Source organism: Cucurbita maxima, unplaced genomic scaffold, assembly GCF_002738345.1.
Source record: "Cucurbita maxima cultivar Rimu unplaced genomic scaffold, Cmax_1.0 Cma_Scf00030, whole genome shotgun sequence".
Taxonomy (NCBI): domain Eukaryota; kingdom Viridiplantae; phylum Streptophyta; class Magnoliopsida; order Cucurbitales; family Cucurbitaceae; genus Cucurbita; species Cucurbita maxima.
In genome coordinates this window covers 2,707,330-2,729,281 of record NW_019272046.1, presented here as the reverse complement: position 1 = coordinate 2,729,281, position 21,952 = coordinate 2,707,330, and the positions used below count along the sequence as shown (strand labels likewise).

General features: G+C 37.0%; 4 protein-coding genes across 4 annotated transcripts; 1 reads left to right on the top strand and 3 right to left on the bottom strand.

Annotated features, from left to right (window-relative positions):
• The first annotated feature begins 426 nt into the window (after window positions 1-426).
• Window positions 427-3,090, top strand: LOC111466217. The gene is made up of 6 exons (XM_023110808.1): window positions 427-632; window positions 1,061-1,203; window positions 1,311-1,361; window positions 1,614-1,835; window positions 1,959-2,061; window positions 2,254-3,090. The coding sequence occupies exons 1-6, from the start codon at window positions 547-549 to the stop codon at window positions 2,822-2,824; spliced, it is 1,176 nt and encodes a 391-aa protein (XP_022966576.1). The 5' UTR covers window positions 427-546; the 3' UTR covers window positions 2,825-3,090.
• Window positions 3,091-3,377: 287 nt separating this feature from the next.
• Window positions 3,378-4,449, bottom strand: LOC111466218 (thaumatin-like protein). The gene is made up of 2 exons (XM_023110809.1): window positions 4,241-4,449; window positions 3,378-4,165 (listed from the first exon to the last, which is right to left on the bottom strand). Exons 1-2 carry the CDS (start codon window positions 4,296-4,298, stop codon window positions 3,486-3,488), a joined length of 738 nt encoding a protein of 245 aa, XP_022966577.1. The 5' UTR covers window positions 4,299-4,449; the 3' UTR covers window positions 3,378-3,485.
• Window positions 4,450-6,049: 1,600 nt separating this feature from the next.
• On the bottom strand, window positions 6,050-9,186 carry LOC111466267 (glucose-induced degradation protein 4 homolog). The gene is made up of 8 exons (XM_023110876.1): window positions 9,074-9,186; window positions 8,809-8,864; window positions 8,553-8,696; window positions 7,024-7,097; window positions 6,823-6,877; window positions 6,665-6,727; window positions 6,440-6,567; window positions 6,050-6,355 (listed from the first exon to the last, which is right to left on the bottom strand). Exons 1-8 carry the CDS (start codon window positions 9,114-9,116, stop codon window positions 6,277-6,279), a joined length of 642 nt encoding a protein of 213 aa, XP_022966644.1. The 5' UTR covers window positions 9,117-9,186; the 3' UTR covers window positions 6,050-6,276.
• A 1,468-nt stretch (window positions 9,187-10,654) lies between these two features.
• Window positions 10,655-13,015, bottom strand: LOC111466200 (L-type lectin-domain containing receptor kinase IV.1-like). Its single transcript, XM_023110786.1, has one exon. It carries the CDS (start codon window positions 12,766-12,768, stop codon window positions 10,711-10,713), a length of 2,058 nt encoding a protein of 685 aa, XP_022966554.1. The 5' UTR covers window positions 12,769-13,015; the 3' UTR covers window positions 10,655-10,710.
• Between the last annotated feature and the right edge of the window lie 8,937 nt (window positions 13,016-21,952).

Genomic DNA, 21,952 nt, shown 5'->3' with positions numbered 1-21,952 from the left:
AAAATACACCATTTAAGAATCACAACTCTCCACCAATAGTATAATATTGTCTACTTTGAACATAAATTCTCATGACTTTGTTTTTAGTTTTCCCAAAAGACGTCGTATCAATAGAAATGTATTCCTTATAAATCTATGATCATAATTATCCAACAATCTATGATACAGATAAACCATAATGCTCTTACATCTCTACCAAAAATCTACATCAGCATAATAATAATAATAAAAAATTAAATAGGCACAATATACTAAATTATATTTTAATTTAGTAAGTTTTCAATATAAATAAATATAAAATAAAAAGAGAGGAAAAGTCATTGAAAGGCCCATTTTGGTAAATTAAAATTCAATAATCCAATATAATTCCAGTACCGAATTATCCAGAAGGTTCTGGAATCATCTTCTTGCCGCGTTTCATTTGTATAAATAGACCTCCTGTTTCTTCCTTCAGATTCTTAGCATTTTCTGAATTTCGTACTTGATTGGAGATTTTAATCTATCATCTTTGTGTTAGTTAGGGCTTCCTTCAATTACTGGACGGCGATGTCGAAAGAAGGTCCCAACTGGGATGGGCTGCTCAAATGGAGTCTTGCTCACTCCGATGGAACTCGCCCTAATCGGAATCTGAGGTTTGCATCTCTTTCTTACGCTGCTATAATTGTAGATTAGTCGAGGACTGAGATCTTTCATTAATAGTAATGCTGGATTATTGTTGTACAAGCTGGTTGGGAGCTATTTTGTTCTATTATGTGGTTGAAAGATTGTTTTACTTGCGAAGAGTAATTAGAATCATTAAGGGTGATAGTATTTTATGCTATTGTTTATTAGTCGTATGGTAGTGTTTTATCTTGGCAATCAAAATCTAGATTTGTGTTAGCACGCGTGTATTCTACAGTTCTTGCTGATGATTTTGAAGATATCAATCTTGGTTTTGATTATGTTTTGTGGCCGGGGTTTAGGATTCTGTTTACATACTAGAAGATTACCTGTTTTGGACAATGTGTTTGCTGCGTAGCTGATTAAGCAATGGTGTCGAATTATTATGTCTTTTTCCCAGTGAGGAGGACCGGCGATGGTTTATGGAAGCAATGCAAGCCCAGAGTGTTGATGTTGTCAAACGCATGAAGGAGATAACTCAGGTGATGCAGACACCTGAGGAAGTCTTGGAAACTCAAGGAGTTAATCCAGAAGACATTGAAGGTATTTTCATTTTCAGAGCTCTCCATTCATGTTTACTCAGGCTGGGGTTCTGTTTACTCGTCGTGTCATTTTCTGAACTATTTTGTTTCATTTTCTGATCTTTGCAGATATGCTTGATGAACTACAAGAACATGTTGAGTCGATTGACATGGCCAATGGTAGACTACGCTCTTTATTGCATTGTATAAAATAACAGTTGGGCAATTTGGAGTGTATTTATGATGCTCAACGGAAAATCTTAATGTGTTTTCATTTGTTAAAGGAAACAGCACCTACAATTTGAACCCAATTGAGTATGATCTTTTTAGTTTATATACTTTTTTTGTTTATGGGGATTTTCATTGCCATAGGTTCATTGGTTTAGACACCTAGTTTTATATATCAATCATTAGTTATATTTGCTTTGGCAGACCTTCACTCCATCGGTGGGCTGCTTCCTCTTCTTGGATTCCTTAAGAATTCCCATGCAAATATTCGAGCCAAAGCTGCAGAAGTTGTGGCCACTATTGTACAGAATAATCCACGAAGTCAACAAATGGTGATGGAATTGAATGGTTTAGAGTCTCTCCTCTTGAACTTTACTTCAGACCCTGATGTCAATGCGAGAACCAAAGCTCTTGGTGCTATATCCTGTAAGTACATAGATTACTCCTTCCTTTTTGTGATGAAATGTTCAATTTGTGTCTCTGTTTAGGCATAAGGGCTCTCATATATATTTCTAACTCAGGTTTCCTCTTTGACTACTTTCTCTGCAGCTTTAATTCGACAGAACAAAACTGGAATTGCTGCATTCCGGCTTGCAAATGGCTATGCAGGCCTGAGAGATGCTCTTGGCTCTGAGAGTGTGAGATTCCAAAGGTAGTTATCACGGGAAAATCCCATTTCCTCTTGGGGTTTATATAATAATAATGGTCAATTTCACTTCGATTCATTGAGTTCTTAGGCTCAAAATGCAAACAGTGTAATTTCCTTTGTTTGGGGATGGATTTTTTAATTGATCCTGTCTGTTTCTTTATCGAACAACTTATAATCGAGAGAACCATTGTGCAGGAAAGCCCTGAACTTGGTCCATTACCTGCTGCGTGAAAATACTTCAGATTGCCACATAGTGAATGAGCTCGGATTTCCTTGCATCATGCTACACCTAGCCTCCAGTGATGATGCTGAGGTACGGGAAGCTGCTCTATGCGGCCTCCTCGAACTCGCCAAGGACAAAACAGGTGAGAATGGGGGAGGAGGATTAGGTGAAGATGATGACGATAAGTTAAAACAAGTTCTTGAGGAGCGTATGAAGGGAATCAGCTTACTGTCACCAGAGGATCTCGGGGCGGCTAGGGAAGAAAGGCAGCTTCTTGACTCACTCTGGAACGTCTGCTACAAAGAACCATTATCTCTCCGTGAGAAGGGACTTGTTGCTCTTCCTGAGGAGGACGCACCACCACCTGATGTTGCTAGTAAGCATTTCGAGCCTCCGCTGAGAGCCTTGTCAGGAAGGCCTGCGGCTGAGTCAGGTCCTAAAACTGAAGAGAAATCAACTCCTTTATTGCTGAGCTTAGGTCCTGCACCTTCACCTGATACTCGAGACGTTACTTCCAGTTCTGCAACGGATTCAACTTCGTAACTTAGGCTGTATATTTACTAATTCAATGATCCTGCCTTTTCTATGACTACAACATTGCCATGGTTATACTTAGAAAACGACCAAGGCTTTGGATGTCAAAAAGATCGAACAGGCAGCGGCCTCTCCATTCCCTCCGTTATGCCATCTCAGAGATATTTTTATTACCATTTTCATTGGCATAGAATTGTACTTTTGTGGTTCGTTGGGTGTTTAGAAAGATCAAGAACTGTGAAACTTCATATACAAAAAACAGTTGTAGGATTCAAGAGTGATACTTATCATTAGGGTCAAGCTTTCTTAGTAAAGGTAATTTAGATTGCATATTTAAAATATTTAAGTTATGATATTGTAGAGTGATTCAAATCGTGTTCATATCTTGAGATATTTGATCAATAAGATAATCTAAATCTTATTTTCCTAGGAGTGATTTCTTATCATTTTATATCAAAATGTTCTTGCGGTCACAGTTACTAGGAATCTTTGACCTGTAATTGGCATCGTAGAAAATGACCGCACAAACCAATGGAAACCCACCACTCCAAAACCAAGCAACTTTACAGTTGTAAAACAACCCAAAGTACTCTTTTCCATTAAAACAACCATCTTCTCATCACAGTTCCTTAAAAGCTACGAAAAACACTGAATCCTAACTAACACCCATCTACAACAACTGAGGAGGGCAAAAAGTAATGACATAACGAGAAGCCCTGCATCGATTAAGACTCGAAGAATCATCATAAGCATAGCTATAAGCCTTGGGACAAATGGCCTTAAACAAATGAGCAAACAGAGTGGGCTTGCAAGAATTGGGATTTGCATACTCTCCCGTGCAGCAATACTTAGCCGATTGCATAGCCAAGCAGGCGCTCTTGCACCCAACAACCCTGCTCCCCCTCCTCACTTCCAGCGCCGATGGGCAGCAAATGTTCACATCAACCTCACACGACGCCACCCCACACCCAACCCCTCCCCCCACCGGCTTCATCGACACCGGCAAGTTGAACCCATCCACCAAGCTCACATCATAGAAATGCAGGGGAGATGAGGACGACCCTAATGTCATCTCCACCAACGTGGCTGGCGGCTCGCCGCCAGCCCCGTAACAATGTAGCTGCCCACCGCAGTCGCCAGTCTCACATTGGCCCTTGCCGTTGGAGTCAAAGCTGCAGCCTTGTCTGCCCCATATCCTCCCCGACCACTTGTCCGGCACGTCAATGACTACTTCTTGCCCGCTTCCGAGGAAGAATCCGCCGTCCTTGAGCGTGTTCTGCCCGGCTCCGCCGAGAATTCCCGGCCATATGGTTTCGTTGCAGTTGTTGACTATGATGATTTGCTCCCCATCTGCACAAAAAGAAGTAAAAGAACATTACAAATTGAAGTTCGTGGAATCAAGACAAGATAAGGAGAGATCAGTACTTATGAAACCAATTGATGAACAGAGAAGGATGCAGAGCAGAAGTGAAACAGCTGCCATGGCTAGAAACCTTGAAAGAAGCTGCAGGACACACGAAGATACATATATCTGAGTTCAATCTCCTTTTTTATGTCACTTTCACTTTCAGATAAAGGGCAATATTCTTTTCTTCTTAATGGGGCTTTCCCTTTCCTCATTCACAAATATGCCAAATTTTCGCGTTATAATATTGATTTTGTTGGAAATCACGACTCTACACAATACTACGATATTGTCCAATTTGAGCTAAGCTCTCGTGGCTTTGTTTTGAACTTTTCCAGAATGTCTCATCTCGTACCAATGAAGATGCATTCTTTATAAATTTATAATCAACTCTTTGATTAGTATCTGTGGGACACTCTTCCCAACAATTCTGATATGGATTTGTCTCTCAAACTCGACCGTTTGAAATCTTAAAACATGTTCAGTTTCTTTTGTTGTATATTCTTCTTCGGTTTTCGTTCAAAGATCTGTTTTTTTTCACCTTTTCTTTATAAAAAGACAATTGGAATGGATGGATTTGAAGTGAAGAAGAAACTTATTCTATCTTTCTTTGTGAGAATATATTCATCTAGTTGATTTGGAAAGTACTTCAACATTGAAAATGGACAAAATAAGGATGAAAAAGAGACCAGAATTCTCTTGACCAATCAATCTAAAGGTTCCTATCTGTATCCTGACCAGTAATGTTAGGAAAGACCCAAAATTCAAGCGATTCGCTTTGGTTCAGAATATGGATTTCTCAACAATAATATTTTAATTTCGTAGTGTCTATTTGATTCTTAAACTCTAATTTTTTTTTTAATTACATTTTAATGATGGATGTGATTCGATGTGTTTAGGATACGATATTAACGTCGTTAATTTGTGGGATTATTTATGTTAAAGCTTCTGCAGAGAGGGTTAATTGTTTTGGTCTTTTTTTTATTCTTCTCCAATAAGATTGCAAGTAAAAGATATCAATAACCAAAGAAAAAGGGAACTGAAAGAAAGAAGTTGGAGAATAATTTGTCATTTCAGAATATAATACAAACATTTTTTTTTATTATTAAAAACATAATAAAGAAAGTAGAGAAAAAAAAATAATTAATCTTATTCACTTTTAAGATAATTATAACTTTCACACCTTTCTTTTTCTATTCTTAATTTGATACATAGAACACATCGAACTAATTCGTCTCTCGTTATGATTGTTAAATTCAAAAGAAAGATAAAAAGAATGGTTCGAGAAACCATTTTTATGTTGAATGAATATAGTTCGTCTCCCATTATGATTGTTAAATTCAAAAGAAAGATAAAAAAATGGTTCGAGAAACCATTTTTACGTTGAATGAATAACGGAATTGAAGTATACAATTCAACCCGTTTGAAGACTATTTTTTTTTAAAGATAAAAGAGAAATTATATCGTGGTTGGGTTACTTTTTGTTAGTATTATAATGTTTAACCATGCTTGGAATAACAGCATATTCTGAAGGAGTTGGAAAGATATTGTGGCAAATGGCTCTGAAAAGATTATGGTTTGAGCTCTTTCAAAATCTTTTGAATAAGAAATGGCTTTAAATCGCTTTAAAGGGATTTGATTGGAATATATTGCCGTGGATGTGTACTTGTTCACTTATACTTTTGTACTTTTTTTTATTATTATTAAATTAAAATTGTTCTCTCTATCTTTCAAAAATTAGAATTTCATAACCCAAAACGATAAGAAATCAACCTAATAAATTTTTTTTGGAACAAATTACCTTGATCAAAAGTAAATAAAACTCGTGATTCAAATAATAGTTTGATCTAAGTTACTTTAGCCTGCAAATAAACTCGCGCTAATAGGTACATGGGACCTTTCCCATTGAATTTCATGGCAAACCTCCAAGACTCTTGAAGTGAAATCTAGCAATTCCCAAGTCCCATCTTAAATGGGGAGGTCTGAAGTAGGAAACCATGGAATTCATATATAGCAAGAAGTTAAACCAACCATAAGTGTAGATATCCCATTTAGGTCATTGCAACTCGTACGATGAGAAGCTGAAACCCGATCGTCCCTCGTTTGTAGATTTAAGTTCAAGCTTCTGAAATGGGCTGCAGATTTCAAGCAGTAATTGTCAAACACTCTGCCAAAGCAGCGAGTTGTGTTCAATATGCGCAGATAAAAAGGATTCATACCTACTATTAGGGTCATAGTAGAAGCCACTGATGGAACCATCGCTACAAGAGAAGCAAACATAATAAAAACCAGCTATAGTTAACCCGCAATCGGTTCCAACGTTCACAAAGTATTGCTCCTTCCATCTCTGCACCAAAGACGAAAAGAAACCATGTTTCTTAGTCTAAAGAAGATAAATACATTTATGGTAATTGAAGTAGCAACGGTGAGGGAGATCAGAATACCATAAATATGCATGGATAATTACTAAGATCCAAAGATTTTCCACCATCAACTTCCACCTGGTTCTGGAACAGATATTTTAAAAAGGTAAAGTAAATAAACCATTTCCTATGGAGCTAAAAGTACTGATGAAAGGATGAACTGACTATGGGGTCCTCACCATCAGAGGACAAAATGAAGGAAATTTGGTCCAGTGCCTAATATCATCTTCTGGTCTGGAAAATGGTAAAACATTTAAGTAAATAGGTTTAAATTTTGATGTTCATACTGAGATCAAAGTCCATGACAGTAATAAGTTTGTTTTGGAACAGTATTCAAACAAGCTTGGTGATTCTTATTAATTTATACATTAGTTACATACGCTGCTTGCCATTTTCCAGTGAAGAAATTATAATTCTTGCCATCTACAATCTCTCCTTCCCAAAAGGTTACTACCTGCCACAATCAGAAAAACCAAATGAAATTTTGAATGAAGCTATAGTAAGATCAGATCAAATAAGGTCTAGATGCATTCAGTAGATTCCAGCATCCAAGATTTTAAAATCATAGATTTAAGGAAGTATAGTGTTTCAAATAGAATTGAACCAAGTAATTCAGGAACCCTGCATTTTAGATGTTTGAACATTTGAAGGCCCCTCTTTAGATTTTTATTCAACTTTGTGGCTTCATTTAAATTTCTTTGGCTCTTTTGGTGTACTCCTTTTAAGGAAATAAAAAATTCAATTCTGGAGTAGAGGCAATAGTCCATAAGCCTCTCAACTCACCAGTCACTGTCTACTCCATTCCCTCATTGTCTTCCTCCATATGCTAACTAGAGCCATTTTATGCAAGATTTTTAAGATAAGACGACATATGAGTGTTTTTACATTATTTTTATAATTAGAATAGATTTGAAGAAGATTGAAAGGGATATTGTTTGCAAAGGATTGGAATGAGAATTCATTTTAAATTCTTATAAAACTTTCCATAAACTTGCAGAGAAGAAAAGATGACGAGGGCTCACGAAAATGGGAGAATAGGAATGTCATCCTCTACCCATGGAAAAACCAATCCATGAAAATACTTCCCAAGTTACACAGATTAATGATCATATTCTCATTCCTACTTCAGAAAGCATGGCAATGGAAAGTGAGAATCCTTTTTGTGGGGCAAGAAACAGTAACTTTTTTTGTTTTAGGTACACAAATTAAGAATTATTCTGTAGTTCCCACTCAAGAAAACAATAGGAACAGAAATAAGGGAGAATTACTCGGTCTCTGAATAAATAAACATAATCGCAGTCATACCATACATCTCAAACCATATTTTAATAACTAAAGATTCTGTATTGTTTTAGTTGATTCAAATGCATTACGTGTTTTGCCTTTTGCAATTCTAGTTATCCTTGTCAGAACCTACAGAGTTTGAAAGAAATACTCAAAAGTACTTTCATTCTCAAGAGAGGAATGAAGAGCAGCAATGATGCAATATATTGCGTAAGATCCAATATCAAGCATGTGCAGCACATTCTCAAGTAAAAATCAAAGAGGAAAATACTCTCATTTGAATAAGTTAGCTCACACTAAAAACAATATCTGGAGATCAAACGGGTTTAAGAAAGAACATGAACAGAATTAAAACAAAAAAAAAAAAAAATGGAGGTGATTACGCAATATAAATTTTCAATAAATTATGAAATGAAAAGGACAACGTAGAACCATAACCACATAAGTCACACACAATATTCTAGAAAAGATTGATCATCCCATAAAAGTCATAAACCGTGGGCATCATAATCCATAGCCACGTGTGAAAGTAATCAAGAGCAGTCCTTTTAGCTTTAAATGTTAAGAATCACAAAAAGAAAAAAATTGCGTTTACACTCAATCCTCAAAGGAAACAAAGAGTTACCGGTGTGTCCGCCATGGGAACATTGAGAGCCTCCATCGTGCCACAGAGATATCCATGGTCAAGGTCCAATCCCTGAATTCGTACATTTACCCTCCACGCCTCATCCTTCTGATTATTAGAGACATTTTGAGTACCGGAGAACGCCTGGTACAAAAATCACAAGGTCACTTGAAGATAATTTGAAGTATTAAACCGAAATCATAATGGCACACGGTAGGTTAAGTATTGAATCAACAACAAATTGGGGAAAATTAACCTGTCCAACACTCAACAGCGTACAAGCCTGAGGAGTACTTTGCCAAGAATCAGCACCTACCAGAAAAAATCAGGATGAGAAACACAAATCAATTTCCAAAAAGCAACTGAAGTATAATTCGGCTTAGGTTTCTGAGCTAATTGATAACACGTTGATCCAATCCATAGATAATAAAAAAACAAAAAAACCCTAGTTTCAGAATCGATTACAGCTACACCCCTGTGGGAAAATTTAGGAGAAGGTGAATGATGAGAAATGGAATTACCGGAAATTTGAGTAGGCGCGGAGCTCTCAACTCGCACCGGCATCTCCTTCCCGCTAATTTTCCGGTGGCTGCAATCAGCGAGCAGTTTTAAAACTAAAACTGAACCTGGAAGGGCCTAATGAGATGAGAAAATTGAAATATTATAATATTTTTAAATTGAAAGAAAATCTCCTAATATTTTTTAATTAAAAAAAAAAAAGAATTACAAATTTATTTTCGGTATTTGGTTTTAGGTAATTTTGAGGAACATGGTGTCACATTTGATTAAAGTTTGAATTAATAATGCGAATCAACAATGTCAAATCCTCGTAGCCTTCTTAATTGACCTTTGGGATTAATGAAAACTTTTCGCTAAACCATAATTTATAGTCATAATCAACCCATTAATTACCATTAATTACGTAATTTCATTAAATCAACAAAAACAATTTTTTCAAATTAATTAAATTTGAAAGTGAAATTTACGTCCATCTACCTCAAACTCATAAATATTTATCATTTATTCCCCTAACTCATAAATTAAAATTTTATTTCTTAGTCTAAAGTATCATATCTTAGTTGATAAATACCAACTGATTGGAAATCACAATAAGAGAAATAAGATTTAGATTACTTTGTTGATCGAATATCTTCAAGAACACTTGTTTGTTGATCAAATATCTCGACATAAGAATATTTATTTTACATTCGAGTCACTGCATAAACAAGATTGATCATGTCAAGCTTGAATGATTCTAGACATGCAATCTAAACTACATCAAATTGCAAATAAACTTAATCCTTAACTAAACACAAATACAAATGTTCTTTTTACTACATTTTCTAAGTTTGCTTTACAAATATGACTTTATATACCCTCAAAATAAAATCTTGACCTTTCATACATTGATACATTGATGGAACACCGTAAATCTAGATTTTAATCATCAATCATAAATTTGTAATTATCTAAGAATAAATAAAGTGCATAAATGAGACTTGAGTTCAATTTTAATAGAACTTGACTTTATCTGGTGGTAATTTGAACAACATTTTTCACTTAAGTTTATAGTAAAATTGTTAGCTACGAATATTTCTTTTCTAACAAAAGAGAACATTGGAATTAAACTAAGCACATCATCTCGTATCTTCGAGGAACAGTTGATACAAGTTCATATTACTACAATAAGTCAAACTTTGATTCAGATGATTATGCAGATCCACTTAATCATCGAAGTTTATGAAATAAATGGTATTAGCTACTTCCTGCAACCATATCAAGATTCGACTAAGATCAATGACTCAACACGTACGTGGAACATGTGACACTTATTCATAACTCTCTCTTTCTCATAGCTCACTTTTAGCCTACGCTAACCCTATAAATATATTTAAAAAATTCATTAATGTCTTTTATAAATGCCTATAAAACATTTATTAACCTAACAACCCCAATAAAAATGCCAATAACAAACTCTTTTAATTTTGAAGTAAAAACTAACTCAATTATTAGCTCAAATAATTGATTTATAAGATGTTTTTAAAGATTAAGATATAATAATCTATTATTAAACATAAAGTTAAATATACATTATTCACAAATTAAATGTCGTAATTATTTCATGTCTCATAAGCTAACCAATCTTAATCATCCAAAATCATCGGCCTTCCGAAAGAACAGACTCCGCCACCGACGACGAACTCGTCACATTCCTCTCCGTCGACACCGGATAAGACATCGAAAAATCATCCAATCCATCGCCATCGCCGATACTACCCCCATTACGCCGCCTCAAATTCAAGAACACATTACCAGAGAGCCGCCACCGGAGCGTTGCGAGCTCCGGCAGCGGCGCATCAGCCTCCAAATACTGCAAAACCTGGCGCATGGTGGGGCGAACCGCCGGCGAGGAATGAGAACAGAGCAACCCAAGTTTAAGAACCAATTCGAGCTGTGAAGGGTCGAAATTTCCTCCCAGTTTTGGGTCGGCGGTTCTGAGAATGTCGCCATTAGACCAACAGGAGAAAACCCAATCCATTAATATGAAATCATCCGCTTCATCTTGCTGGTGGATTGGCCTTCTCCCGCAGCCCACTTCCAGAAGAAACGCTCCAAATGCGTACACGTCTGTTCTTGTTGTGGCTCTCCCTGTTCTTATGTGCTCTGGCGCTAGATACCCAAGAGTCCCAACGACATGGGTGGTTCGAGGATCGGCGCCACGGTCGTGCATTTTAGCCAAACCAAAGTCCCCCAATCTGCCATTGAATTCTGCATCAAGCAGCACATTGCTAGCCTTCACATCTCTATGAATCACTACCTGTTCGCACTGTTCATGTAGATAAAACAGCCCCGACGCAACCCCTTTTATTATCTCAAACCTCTGCTCCCAATTGATTGTGACTTCCGGCCAGTCGTGTAAATATGTGTCCAAGCTTCCATTCGGCATATATTCATACACTAAAAACAGATTTTCTCTCCGCCGGCAGTACCCCAGCAGCGCCACCAGGTTCCGGTGCCGGAGACGCCCTACACTCACTATCTCCGCCACGAATTCCTTCATCCCCTGTCTTGATTCATGAGATATCTTCTTTACAGCGACTTCAATTTTTGAATTTGGTAAAACCCCTTTGTAAACTCGACCGAATCCTCCAAAACCCAGAAATTCTTTTTCTCTAAATCCCTTTGTGGCTATGTATAGATCCTTGTATTTGAATCTTTGGGGTCCATATTCCAGCTCCCAATCCTCTAAAACCTCTGCGAATTTCCGCCGCCGATGAATCAAGAAAACTGCACCTAAAACCGTCGTTAAAACTACTGAACTGCAAATCAACGGCAACCCCACCGTCAGAAATTTGGATCTCTGTTTTTTCCCCGACCGAGGTGGAAGCTCCGGCAGTTGAGACAGAGCAAGCCTCGGGACTTCGCCATTGATTTTGAAGCTCCAACCCAGAACGTAATGCGCCGTCGTAATGGAGCCAGTCGACGACGAGAATCCGACGAACATGATTTCGTTGATGACTGACGACAAATCCCGCCGGAAAGACAAAAGCGGAATTTTGGGTTTATGGATTATCTCAATTGGAGCCATAGTAACATCAATTCGTTTATCAATCCCATCGTATTCAACCCAAACTTGCATCAATTCGCCACTAATTAACGTCAAATTCTTAAATTCACCGTCGTCCCAATACCCAGCCGGCGCCGCCCGTTCCGACACAAGTCCGTTAATGTTGATTCCGACATGGTTTCTGTTGATATCTTTAAGGTCTAGATTCTGTATCGTGTCAAGTTCAATGGCGAAGATATGATTTGTTTCGTTCCCATTGTTGGACTCATTGAACAAACCGAGGCTCTCGCTCGGCCGAGCACCGGGAAGACCTCTCGACGGTGAAACAACGAAGGCAATTCCATGGCCGGCGAGATCATGATATTCAGATTTTATGGCGAAGACGAACGTTGCAGAGAAGGAGAAAACAGAGGAATTCGTTGATTGGTTCTTGAAGGAAACGGAATTGGGGTAAAAAGCATGGCCAATTTGTTGATCGACGTCGTTGGTTAGCTTCAAAACGCCATTGGAGGTTATTTCGGCGACGCCGTCAAGGATGAGATCGCCGGAGCGGAAGCCATTGAAGGTGAAGCTGAGATCTCCAGAAGCTCCAGAAGCTAAAAAAATGGGTATTGAAAGAATTACCATGAAAATAAGGATCGCCGCCATTACCTCTTCTTATGAAATTTTCTATCTCTCTGGTTTGCATATTAATCAATCTATATTTGTATCTGTTGAATTTTCGTGCTCCAGCAACGACGTGAGTGATAGGAAGCCTTTTTTACTTATTTTCAAGTCAACGAATTTGACTTTGAGTTGATCTCAACCGTCGATTGGATTGTGGCTTCAACGGTCTAGATTTTAGCATTTTTCATATGTGAACAGTTTTGTCATTTTCTATTTATAAAAATGTTTATTTAAAAAGTGGAATTACCATTTTGATCCCTCATCGTGGCGTTGAATTTAGTCCTTGTGAAAATATTAAATTTAATATTTGTTGTTTTCTTCAATTTTCTAAAATGTTCCTAATTTGGGTACTAAAGATATAAAAAATAATCCATTTAATTTTTTAAAAAAAAATTCAAAAAAAGACATCAAAATTTGACTCTACTCTACAAATTAAATTATCAATTTTTATAATTATGAGAATTAAATGGAAAGTAATTTAACAAAAAAAAAAAAAAAAAAAGAATAAAGTGATTTTAATATATGAAAAATGTTTGCTTTTTATGTATAAAAATCCCATAAAATTTAATAGCTAAAGCCCACTGCTAGTAGATATCGATCGCTTTAGTTCATTACGCCTCACAGTTTTATAACGCGTTTACTTTTCAGACTCTTATAAGAAATGATCCGTTACGTATCGCCATCATCCTCACAATTTTGAAATGCATCTATTAGAGAAATTTCTACACTTTTATAAAGAATATTTCGTTCCGATCTCATAGGTTGTGGATAAATAGTCAACTCCATCTTATTTGACTTTAATTTTTATTTTTTTTACAATACAAAATGCAATTCTAGAAAATGATAATTACCCAGTCCAAGGAAAGCCCAATAAATAATATATATATACATATGAATGAATGTCTTGATAACCATGATATTTAAAACTTTGGACAAATTCTAATTTTTTGGAAGTGATTGAAATAAAGTTGACCACTGTTGGCTTTTTCACCGGTCCAAATAATTGTTAAATTAATTTTATATGATTTAAGTTGCAACTTAATTATTATTCTCATTCTTTCATACTCAATTATAAAAATTTTACTCACAAATTCTAATTATTACTCTATTGACCTAATTTAACTTAAATTTAAACGATATATATATATATATATGAAGTATAAAGTTATTGGTTGCTATTAATTAATTAAGACTTTAAATTTCATTTAGCATATTTCTCCCAATAATTTACAGCAATTTCAACTTTTTGACCAATGATAAATATTTGAAAATTGAACTTGTCCCCATGATTTTTTTTTTTAATCTAAAGTCTTCCTCATAAATTCTGTAGCCCAAGCCATTGGCCACCAAATAAAATAGTAGAAAAACATATCATATGAGTATAAATATTAAGCAGAACAATATCTTGGATTATTACAAATAGTATTAGAGTCAGACACCGGACAATGTATCAGCGAGAAGTCTGAGCCTTGAAGGGGTTGAACACGAAGCAATATGCCAACAAGGACGTTGGGTTCTAAAGGAGAGTGGATTGGAGGGTCTCATATCGTTTAGAGAAAGGAACAAATGTCAGCTTACTAGCGGTGGAATTGGATTGTTACAAAAATAATATTTTCTTATAAATAATGTTTTTATAATAGAAAAGTAGGAATAATACAAAATGTAAATGGATTTTGTAATAAATAATTGATATGAATGAAGAAAATTGGGTGGGTTAGTATGGTTTAATTTTATTTTCTAGATGAATAAAGAAGCTTGAAATTTTATATTAGAAAGTTTTAATGATTCAAAAGGTTCTAAGTTTGTGCATAAATGGTCAACCTCATTTAAATTGATTTTAAAAAATAAATAAATTGACTTAAATAAAAATTTTAAAAAGAGGGTAATGTAGTCCATGAAAAAGGCTACAAACATGTATTTGGATTAACAATTCAGCCGTATATTTGGCTTTGATATCATTTGTAACAGTCTAACGCTCTCAACCTCACAGTTTTAAAACGCATCAATTATGGAGAGGTTTCCACACTCTTATAAGGAACGTCTTCGTTTCTAGTTTCTAGTTGATGTTAAATTTCACAATCCACCTCCTGTGGAGGCCTAACGTTCTCCCTGACACATCGCCTAATGTCTGGCTTTGATACCATTTGTAACCGTCCAAGCCCATTATGTATCATCGTCAGTCTCATGATTTAAGGAGACGTTTCTACACTTTTATAAAAGAATGCTTTATTACTATATGAGATCTGTAGAAACTTCGAAAATTTAAAAACAAAAAAATAAAATTTGAACATTAATTTAGCTTTTGAAGAACTGAGGTTTGAAATGGAAGAAGTTGACTAATTAGCCTCATTTAACAAAATTTCAAAAAGATTGACTAACAATGGAATACATTGTTATTATTTTATGTTTCCACTCTCTTAATTAGGTTAAGATGAGTGATAAACATGGCCAAAATAGATTACACTTTCAAACTAACTTTTTAAATCTTTTCTTAATGGAGAGAATCATTCTAAAATAAAAACCAAATCTTAAAAAAAAAAAAAACAAAAAATTGTTAGTTTAAAGGTATTTGAATAGATCCGTTTAGTTGGTTTTGTTAAGCAGGGTCATAAGCCCTATTCTCTAGGACCAAGACCTATTCTCAAGGACCAAGACCTATTCTCAAGGTCTTGCTAATATTTTTTAGGATTGTTAGTTTATATTTAGGTTTAGCAGAAGGCTATATAATGCCATTCTTTCTGCGGTTGAAATCATCAAGTTTTGTGTGCAATATTGTATGTCTTGAGTAAATTTGGTGTTGTGAGTACATTTGTTCCGCTTTCGGCGCACAACAAGTGGTATCAAAGCCAAGTTGTGGTATTTTGGGGTATTGTGAAAGCTTGGGCCTTATCGACCATTAGACGTGCTCACAATCGTGTTTATTCTCTTGAAAATCAATTTTCAAGAATTGTGTTTTTGAGTTTCATCCAGATTAATTATTGCAAATGGCAGAACCATCACGACGTGGATCGAGAGTGTGGAGTTCCAATCTCGAAGTAGAGAAATTTGATGGAACCAATAATTTTGGTGTTTGGCGAGGCGAAGTTAGCGATTTGTTGGTCATGCAAGACCTCGATGTCTCTCTCCAAGAGGAAATGCCTGAAGACATGACAGAAGTAGAATGGACGAAATTAAATCGGCAAGCCTGTGGAATTATTCGATCCTGTCTTGGCAAGGATCAGAAATATCCATTTATGAAGGTTACCATGGCGAAAGAATTATGGGACAAGCTTGAAGCGAAATATATGAAGAAGAGTGTGGAAAATAAACTCTATTTGAAGAAGAAACTCTTCCGTTTTGATTACAAGGAAGGCATCTCAATGGCTGAGCATTTGGATGATTTTAACAAAATCATCACTGATTTGCTCAATCTTGATGTTAAGATTGATGACGAGGACAAGGCGTTGTTGTTATTAAACTCTTTGCCGGAATCCTACGAGTTTTTAGTAACGACCCTACTGCATGGAATCACTAATATTGATTTTGAAGATGTTTCAAATGCCTTAATAAACAATGATATGCGAAAGAAGGAAAAGGAGACGTATCAAAGCTCTAGCTCAAATGTTCTCACTGCTCATGGAAGGACTTCCAATTGGAAAAAGAACGAATGTGGAGAATCTCGATTAAAGTCAAGAGGTAGATCTGATAATTGGAGAAAACTTGATAAAAATGAGTCTGCATATTGTCGACAGAAAGGCCATTGGAAAAAAGATTGTTCGATCTTAAAAGAGAAGGGGTCGAAGTCCAATGTGGTTAGAGATGAAGACACTGATACAGATGATGCCTTGACAATCTCCCTATCAGTCAGGCAAACCAGTGAATGGATTCTTGATTCTGGGTGCTCCTATCATATGTGTCCCAACAAAGAGATGTTTTTGGACTTCAAAGAGTTCAATGGTGGAGTTGTCTATATGGGAAATGATAGTACTTGTAAGATAATGGGAATCGGCTCAGTACAAATCAAGATGTTTGATGGGGTTATACGAAAACTCAAAGATGTGAGGTATGTCCCTGACTTGAAGAAAAATTTGATTTCACTTGGCGTTTTGGATGCGAGTGGTTATCGTATCATTTTGGAAGGAGGGAATTTGAAAGTAGCTCGTGGAGCTTTGGTGGCAATTACAGGAACTAGAAGAGGTAGCATATACTACCTCAACGGAACCACAATAATTGGGCATGCTGCTGTGGCAAGTTCGAAAGAACAAGACATATCGAAATTATGGCACATGCGACTCGGGCATGCTGGTGAGAAGGCGCTTCAGACACTGGTGAACCAAGGAGTCCTTAAGGGTGCCACAACTGGAAGAATTGATTTCTGTGAACATTGTATATTTGGCAAACAAAAAAATGTGAAGTTTGGTACAGCTATACACCAAACAAAGGGCATTTTGGATTATGTTCACATTGATGTATGGGGTCCCACAAAGAATGTCTCATTGGGAGGAAAGAGGTGGTTCGTCACCTTTATTGATGACTACTCGAAGAGAGTTTGGATGTATCCCATGAGGCACAAAAACGAGGTTCTCCAAATCTTCCTAGAGTGGAAGAAAATGGTAGAGAATCAGACGGACAGAAAAATCAAAAGGCTGAGATCAGACAACGGGGGAGAATATACTTATGATCCATTCCTTAAAGTATGCCGAGATGAAGGGATCGTTCGACATTTCACTGTTCCTGGTAAGCCACAACAAAATGGAGTTGCTGAGAGAATGAACCAGACATTAATAGAGAAGGTTCGATGCATATTGTCTCAAGCAGGATTGAGTAAGGCATTTTGGGCTGAGGCTCTCAGTTATGCAGTTCACTTGGTGAATCGTTTACCTGTTTCTGGAAACGGTGGGAGAACTCCGCTTGAGGTATGGTCAGATAGTCCTGTTAGTGATTATGATAAATTGCATGTGTTTGGGTGTCCTGCTTATTATCATGTGACAGACTCAAAGCTGGATCCTAGAGCAAAAAAAGCCAAGTTTATGGGCTTTAGCAAAGGTGTGAAGGGCTATAGGTTATGGTGTCCAGAAACAAGTAAGATTGTTAATAGTTGAGATGTGACATTCGATGAGTCTGGAATGTTTTTGCAGAAAATTGAAAATAATGACGAGGCATTGAAGCAGGTGGAGAAGGTGGTGTTCTCTCCTGATGTGGTTGCTCCTACTGAAGAACCTATTGACCAGGTAAATAATAACTTTGATGTCTTAGAACAGAAAGAGAAAAGTCTTGAGGAGCAAAGCCTTGTAAATGAAAGAGTGGAGGAACGTGAGTCAATCGCCAAGAATAGACCACGAAGGGTAATTCGAAAACCTGCAAGGTTTGATGATACGATAGCATATGCTTTCTCTTTAATTGATGGAGTTCCTAACAGTTACAAAGATGCTATTCAGAGCCCGAATAGCTTACACTGACAAGAGGCTGTGAATCAGGAGATAGCATCATTGGAGATAAATCAAACTTGGGATTTGGTACAACTTCCAAAAGGTAAGAAGGAAATTGGTTGTAAATGAGTTTTTGCAAAAAATGAAGACCCTTTTGGTATACGTTATAAGGCTCGACTTGTGGCTAAAGGCTACGCACAAAAGGAAGGTATTGATTACAATGAAATTTTCTCACCTGTGGTAAAACATTCTTCGATTCGAATTTTGTTGGCTTTGGTTGCTCAATTTAATCTTGAGCTTGCACAACTCGATGTAAAAACTGCTTTTTTGCATGGAGATTTGGAAGAAGAAATATATATGACGCAACCAGTTGGTTTCCGAGTAGTTGGACAGCAACATTTAGTATGCAGATTGAAGAAATCTTTGTATGGGCTGAAGCAATCCCCTCGCCAATGGTATAAAAGGTTTGATCATTTCATGGTAGAGCATATGTATACTCATAGTCAATTTGACCATTGTGTGTATTATCGATGTCTCGATGATGGATCGTTTATCTACTTGCTCTTATATGTTGATGATATGTTAATTGCTTCAAAGAGACAGGTGGAGATTGATAAACTCAAAGATGAGCTTTCTAAAACATTTGAAATGAAAGACTTAGGCAATGCAAAGAAAATACTTGGAATGGAGATAGAACGAGATCGAAAAAAAGGTACAGTCTGGTTGACTCAGTCTCAATATCTACGCAAGGCATTGTCAAGATTTAGTTTGAATAATTCAACCAAACCTGTTAGTACTCCACTTGCTCCTCATTTCAAGCTTAGTGCTTCCATGTGTCTAAGTTCTGACGATGACAAAAAATATATGGAGAACATTCCTTATACAAATGCTGTTGGTGCGTTGATGTATGCTATGGTGTGTACTCGACCTGATCTTTCACACGCAGTAAGCATGGTGAGTCGTTATATGCATAATCCTGGTAAAGAGCATTGGCAGGCTGTAAAATGGATTCTTAGGTACATTCTTGGCACTATTGATGTTGGTATTAAGTTTCAAAAACAAGAAATGTTTAATCTTGACAATCGTGTAGCTGGTTTTGTGGATTCTGATTATGCTGGTGACTTGGATAAGCGACGATCTACCACGGGTTATTTATTTACTATGGCTGGTGAACCTGTTTGTTGGCGCTCAACATTGCAGTCTACTGTTGCATTGTCTACCACTGAAGCAGAGTAGATGGCGGTAACGGAAGCTTTTAAAGAAGCTATTTGGATGCATGGTTTGATCAATGACTTGGGTATTTTGCAGGGACATATAGATGTATTTTGTGATAGCCAGAGCGCTATTTGCTTGTCAAAAAATCAAGTCCATCATGCTCGTACAAAACACATTGATGTCCGTTTTCAGTTTATTCGAGAAATCATTAGCAAAGGGGATATTCGTTTACTAAAAATTGGAACTGCTGATAACCCTGCTGATATGTTGACAAAGGTGATCGCTCGTGAAAAGTTCTGCCATTGTTTGGATCTCATCAACGTCGGAAGGAAGGAGTAGTGTGTTGATGTGGTAGCAACCAAATTCGCTATCAACTTGGAAATCTTATGACAAGGTGGAGATTGTTAAGCACTGTCATAAGCCCTATTCTTTAGGACCAAGACCTATTCTCAAGGTCTTGCTAATATTTTTTAGGCTTGTTAGTTTATATTTAGGTTTAGTAGAAGGCTATATAATGCCATTCTTTCTGCGGTTGAAATCATCAAGTTTTGTGTGCAATATTGTATGTCTTGAGTAAATTTGGTGTTGTGAGTACATTTGTTTCGCTTTCGGAGCACAACAGGTTTGTCTAGTACTCACAGGGACATGAGTAATCATAATTTATGGGACTTTTTTTTCTCAAACATGGATGGAATCTACACCACCCGATTAAAGAGTTGAGTAAAACCCAAATCACATAATATCCAATTATAGATAGTATAACTGTTACAACGACACTTATTCTAAGGCTGATTGATATCTTCTGTAATACTCTTCTAGTAATTGTTTGTAGCTATAAAGTATGTCTTGCTCTCTAATAGGTAATGCTCCTGAGGATGCTTCCCATATGTACTACACGAGTCCTTAGAGCTTTACACTCGCTTCGACACCTTGGGATCTAATGTTTTCGAACTATTTCTCTCTCAATTTTCTAAATTCTTTCACGAGAAAGAATTTTGGAATCTCAAAAAGCAAAGCATAGTAGGACGATGAAGCTTACCACACAAGATAATGCAATGGCCCCATCATTGTTGACCTTATCTTTCCTCCTCTTTGTTGTTTGTACCTTCGTTACTCATCAAAATGTTGCAGCCCATAAAATGGTTGTCCATAGGCCCATTGAAGTGGATTTTTAGGCCTAATCCACGGGCATATGTAGTCGTGTTAGAGTAATTTTGAGAATGGAATGATAAAAGAATTGAAAGTTATTACTTATACCAACAAATGCATACAAAATTTTTACTCGGAAGCAGGTTAGTGAAGACAAAATATGTTGGTCTGTTGGGATAGTCTTCACTCTTAGAATCGAGGAATAAATACCGTTACCATGATGTCGAGGCCATTATGTACTAAATCTCAATTTCGAATGTTAGGTATGTATCGTTACAAGCCTCTTCTCAAATAGTGTTACTTTATTGTTCTCTTTTTTACTCTTGTTTAGAGTAAATGGAGCATACTATCTATTGATAGGGCTCTATAACGGCTCAAGCCCACTGCTAGCACATATTTTTTGCTTTGACCAGTTATGCATCGTCGTCAGCCTCACGATTTTGAAAATCGTCTACTAGGGAGAGGTAAACCTTATAAGGAATGCTTCGTTTTCCTTTTCAATGGATGTGAGATCTCACAATCCACCCTCCTTGGGGGCCCAACATTCCACTTCCTTACTGTCTATAATCGATGTGGGATCTTACAATCTACCCGCTGAGGGCCCAACATTACACTTCGTTCCTCTCTCAAATTGATGTGGGATCTCACAATCTACCCCCTTGAGGGCCCAACATTCCATTTCGTTCCCCTTTCCAATTGATGTGGGATATCACAATCTACCCATTTGAGGTCCAGCGTTCCACACCTTTATACTTTCCAGCCGATGTGGGATCTCACAATTCACCCCATTGGGGGCCAGGGTTCCACACCCTTAAAACGAATGCTTTGTTCCCCTCTCAAACTGATGTGTCCCTTGGAGGTTCAATGTTGTCACTGGCACACCACCCCGTGACTGACTTTTGATACCATTTTTAACAACCTAAGCTACCGCTAGTAGATATTTTCCACCATTGTAAGGGATGCTTCATTCCCCTCTACAACCTATGTGCCCATTAGGAGCCCAACGTCCTCGCTTGCACATTGCCTTGTGAGTGACTTTGATACCATTTTTAACCGCTCAAGCCCACCGCTAGCAACTATTGTCTACTCTTATAGGAAATGTTTTGTTTCCCTCTCTAACCGATGTACATCCAGCGTCTTCGCTGGTAAACGGTTGGTGACGGGCTCTGATACCATTTTTAACAGCTCTAACCCATCATTAGCAGATATTGTCCACTCGCTTATAAGAAATATTTTGTTTCCTCTTCCAATCGATGTGTGATCTCACAAGCTCTATCGAGTCTCTCTTAAACAATCTTTTTGCTAGAGCTGGTCGTCTTGTCTATCGTTGTACCACAAATCTAGCTAGGACATGTCCCTTTTGCTAAGCCTCGAAGAAACAAGGCTTACCATCT

Coding starts and splice junctions, on each gene's coding strand:
- LOC111466267 (XM_023110876.1), bottom strand. CDS start 9,116: ATGCCGGTGCGAGTTGAGAGCTCCGCGCCTACTCAAATTTCCG. Junction 6,728..6,822: donor CTTCATTTTGTCCTCTGATG/GTGAGGACCCCA, acceptor TATCTGTTCCAG/AACCAGGTGGAAGTTGATGG. Junction 6,568..6,664: donor ATTATCCATGCATATTTATG/GTATTCTGATCT, acceptor TCTTTGGTGCAG/AGATGGAAGGAGCAATACTT.
- LOC111466200 (XM_023110786.1), bottom strand. CDS start 12,768: ATGGCGGCGATCCTTATTTTCATGGTAATTCTTTCAATACCCATTTTT.
- LOC111466218 (XM_023110809.1), bottom strand. CDS start 4,298: ATGGCAGCTGTTTCACTTCTGCTCTGCATCCTTCTCTGTTCATCAATT. Junction 4,166..4,240: donor TTCATCAATTGGTTTCATAA/GTACTGATCTCT, acceptor CTTTTTGTGCAG/ATGGGGAGCAAATCATCATA.
- LOC111466217 (XM_023110808.1), top strand. CDS start 547: ATGTCGAAAGAAGGTCCCAACTGGGATGGGCTGCTCAAATGGAGTCTT. Junction 633..1,060: donor CGCCCTAATCGGAATCTGAG/GTTTGCATCTCT, acceptor TCTTTTTCCCAG/TGAGGAGGACCGGCGATGGT. Junction 2,062..2,253: donor GAGAGTGTGAGATTCCAAAG/GTAGTTATCACG, acceptor ACCATTGTGCAG/GAAAGCCCTGAACTTGGTCC.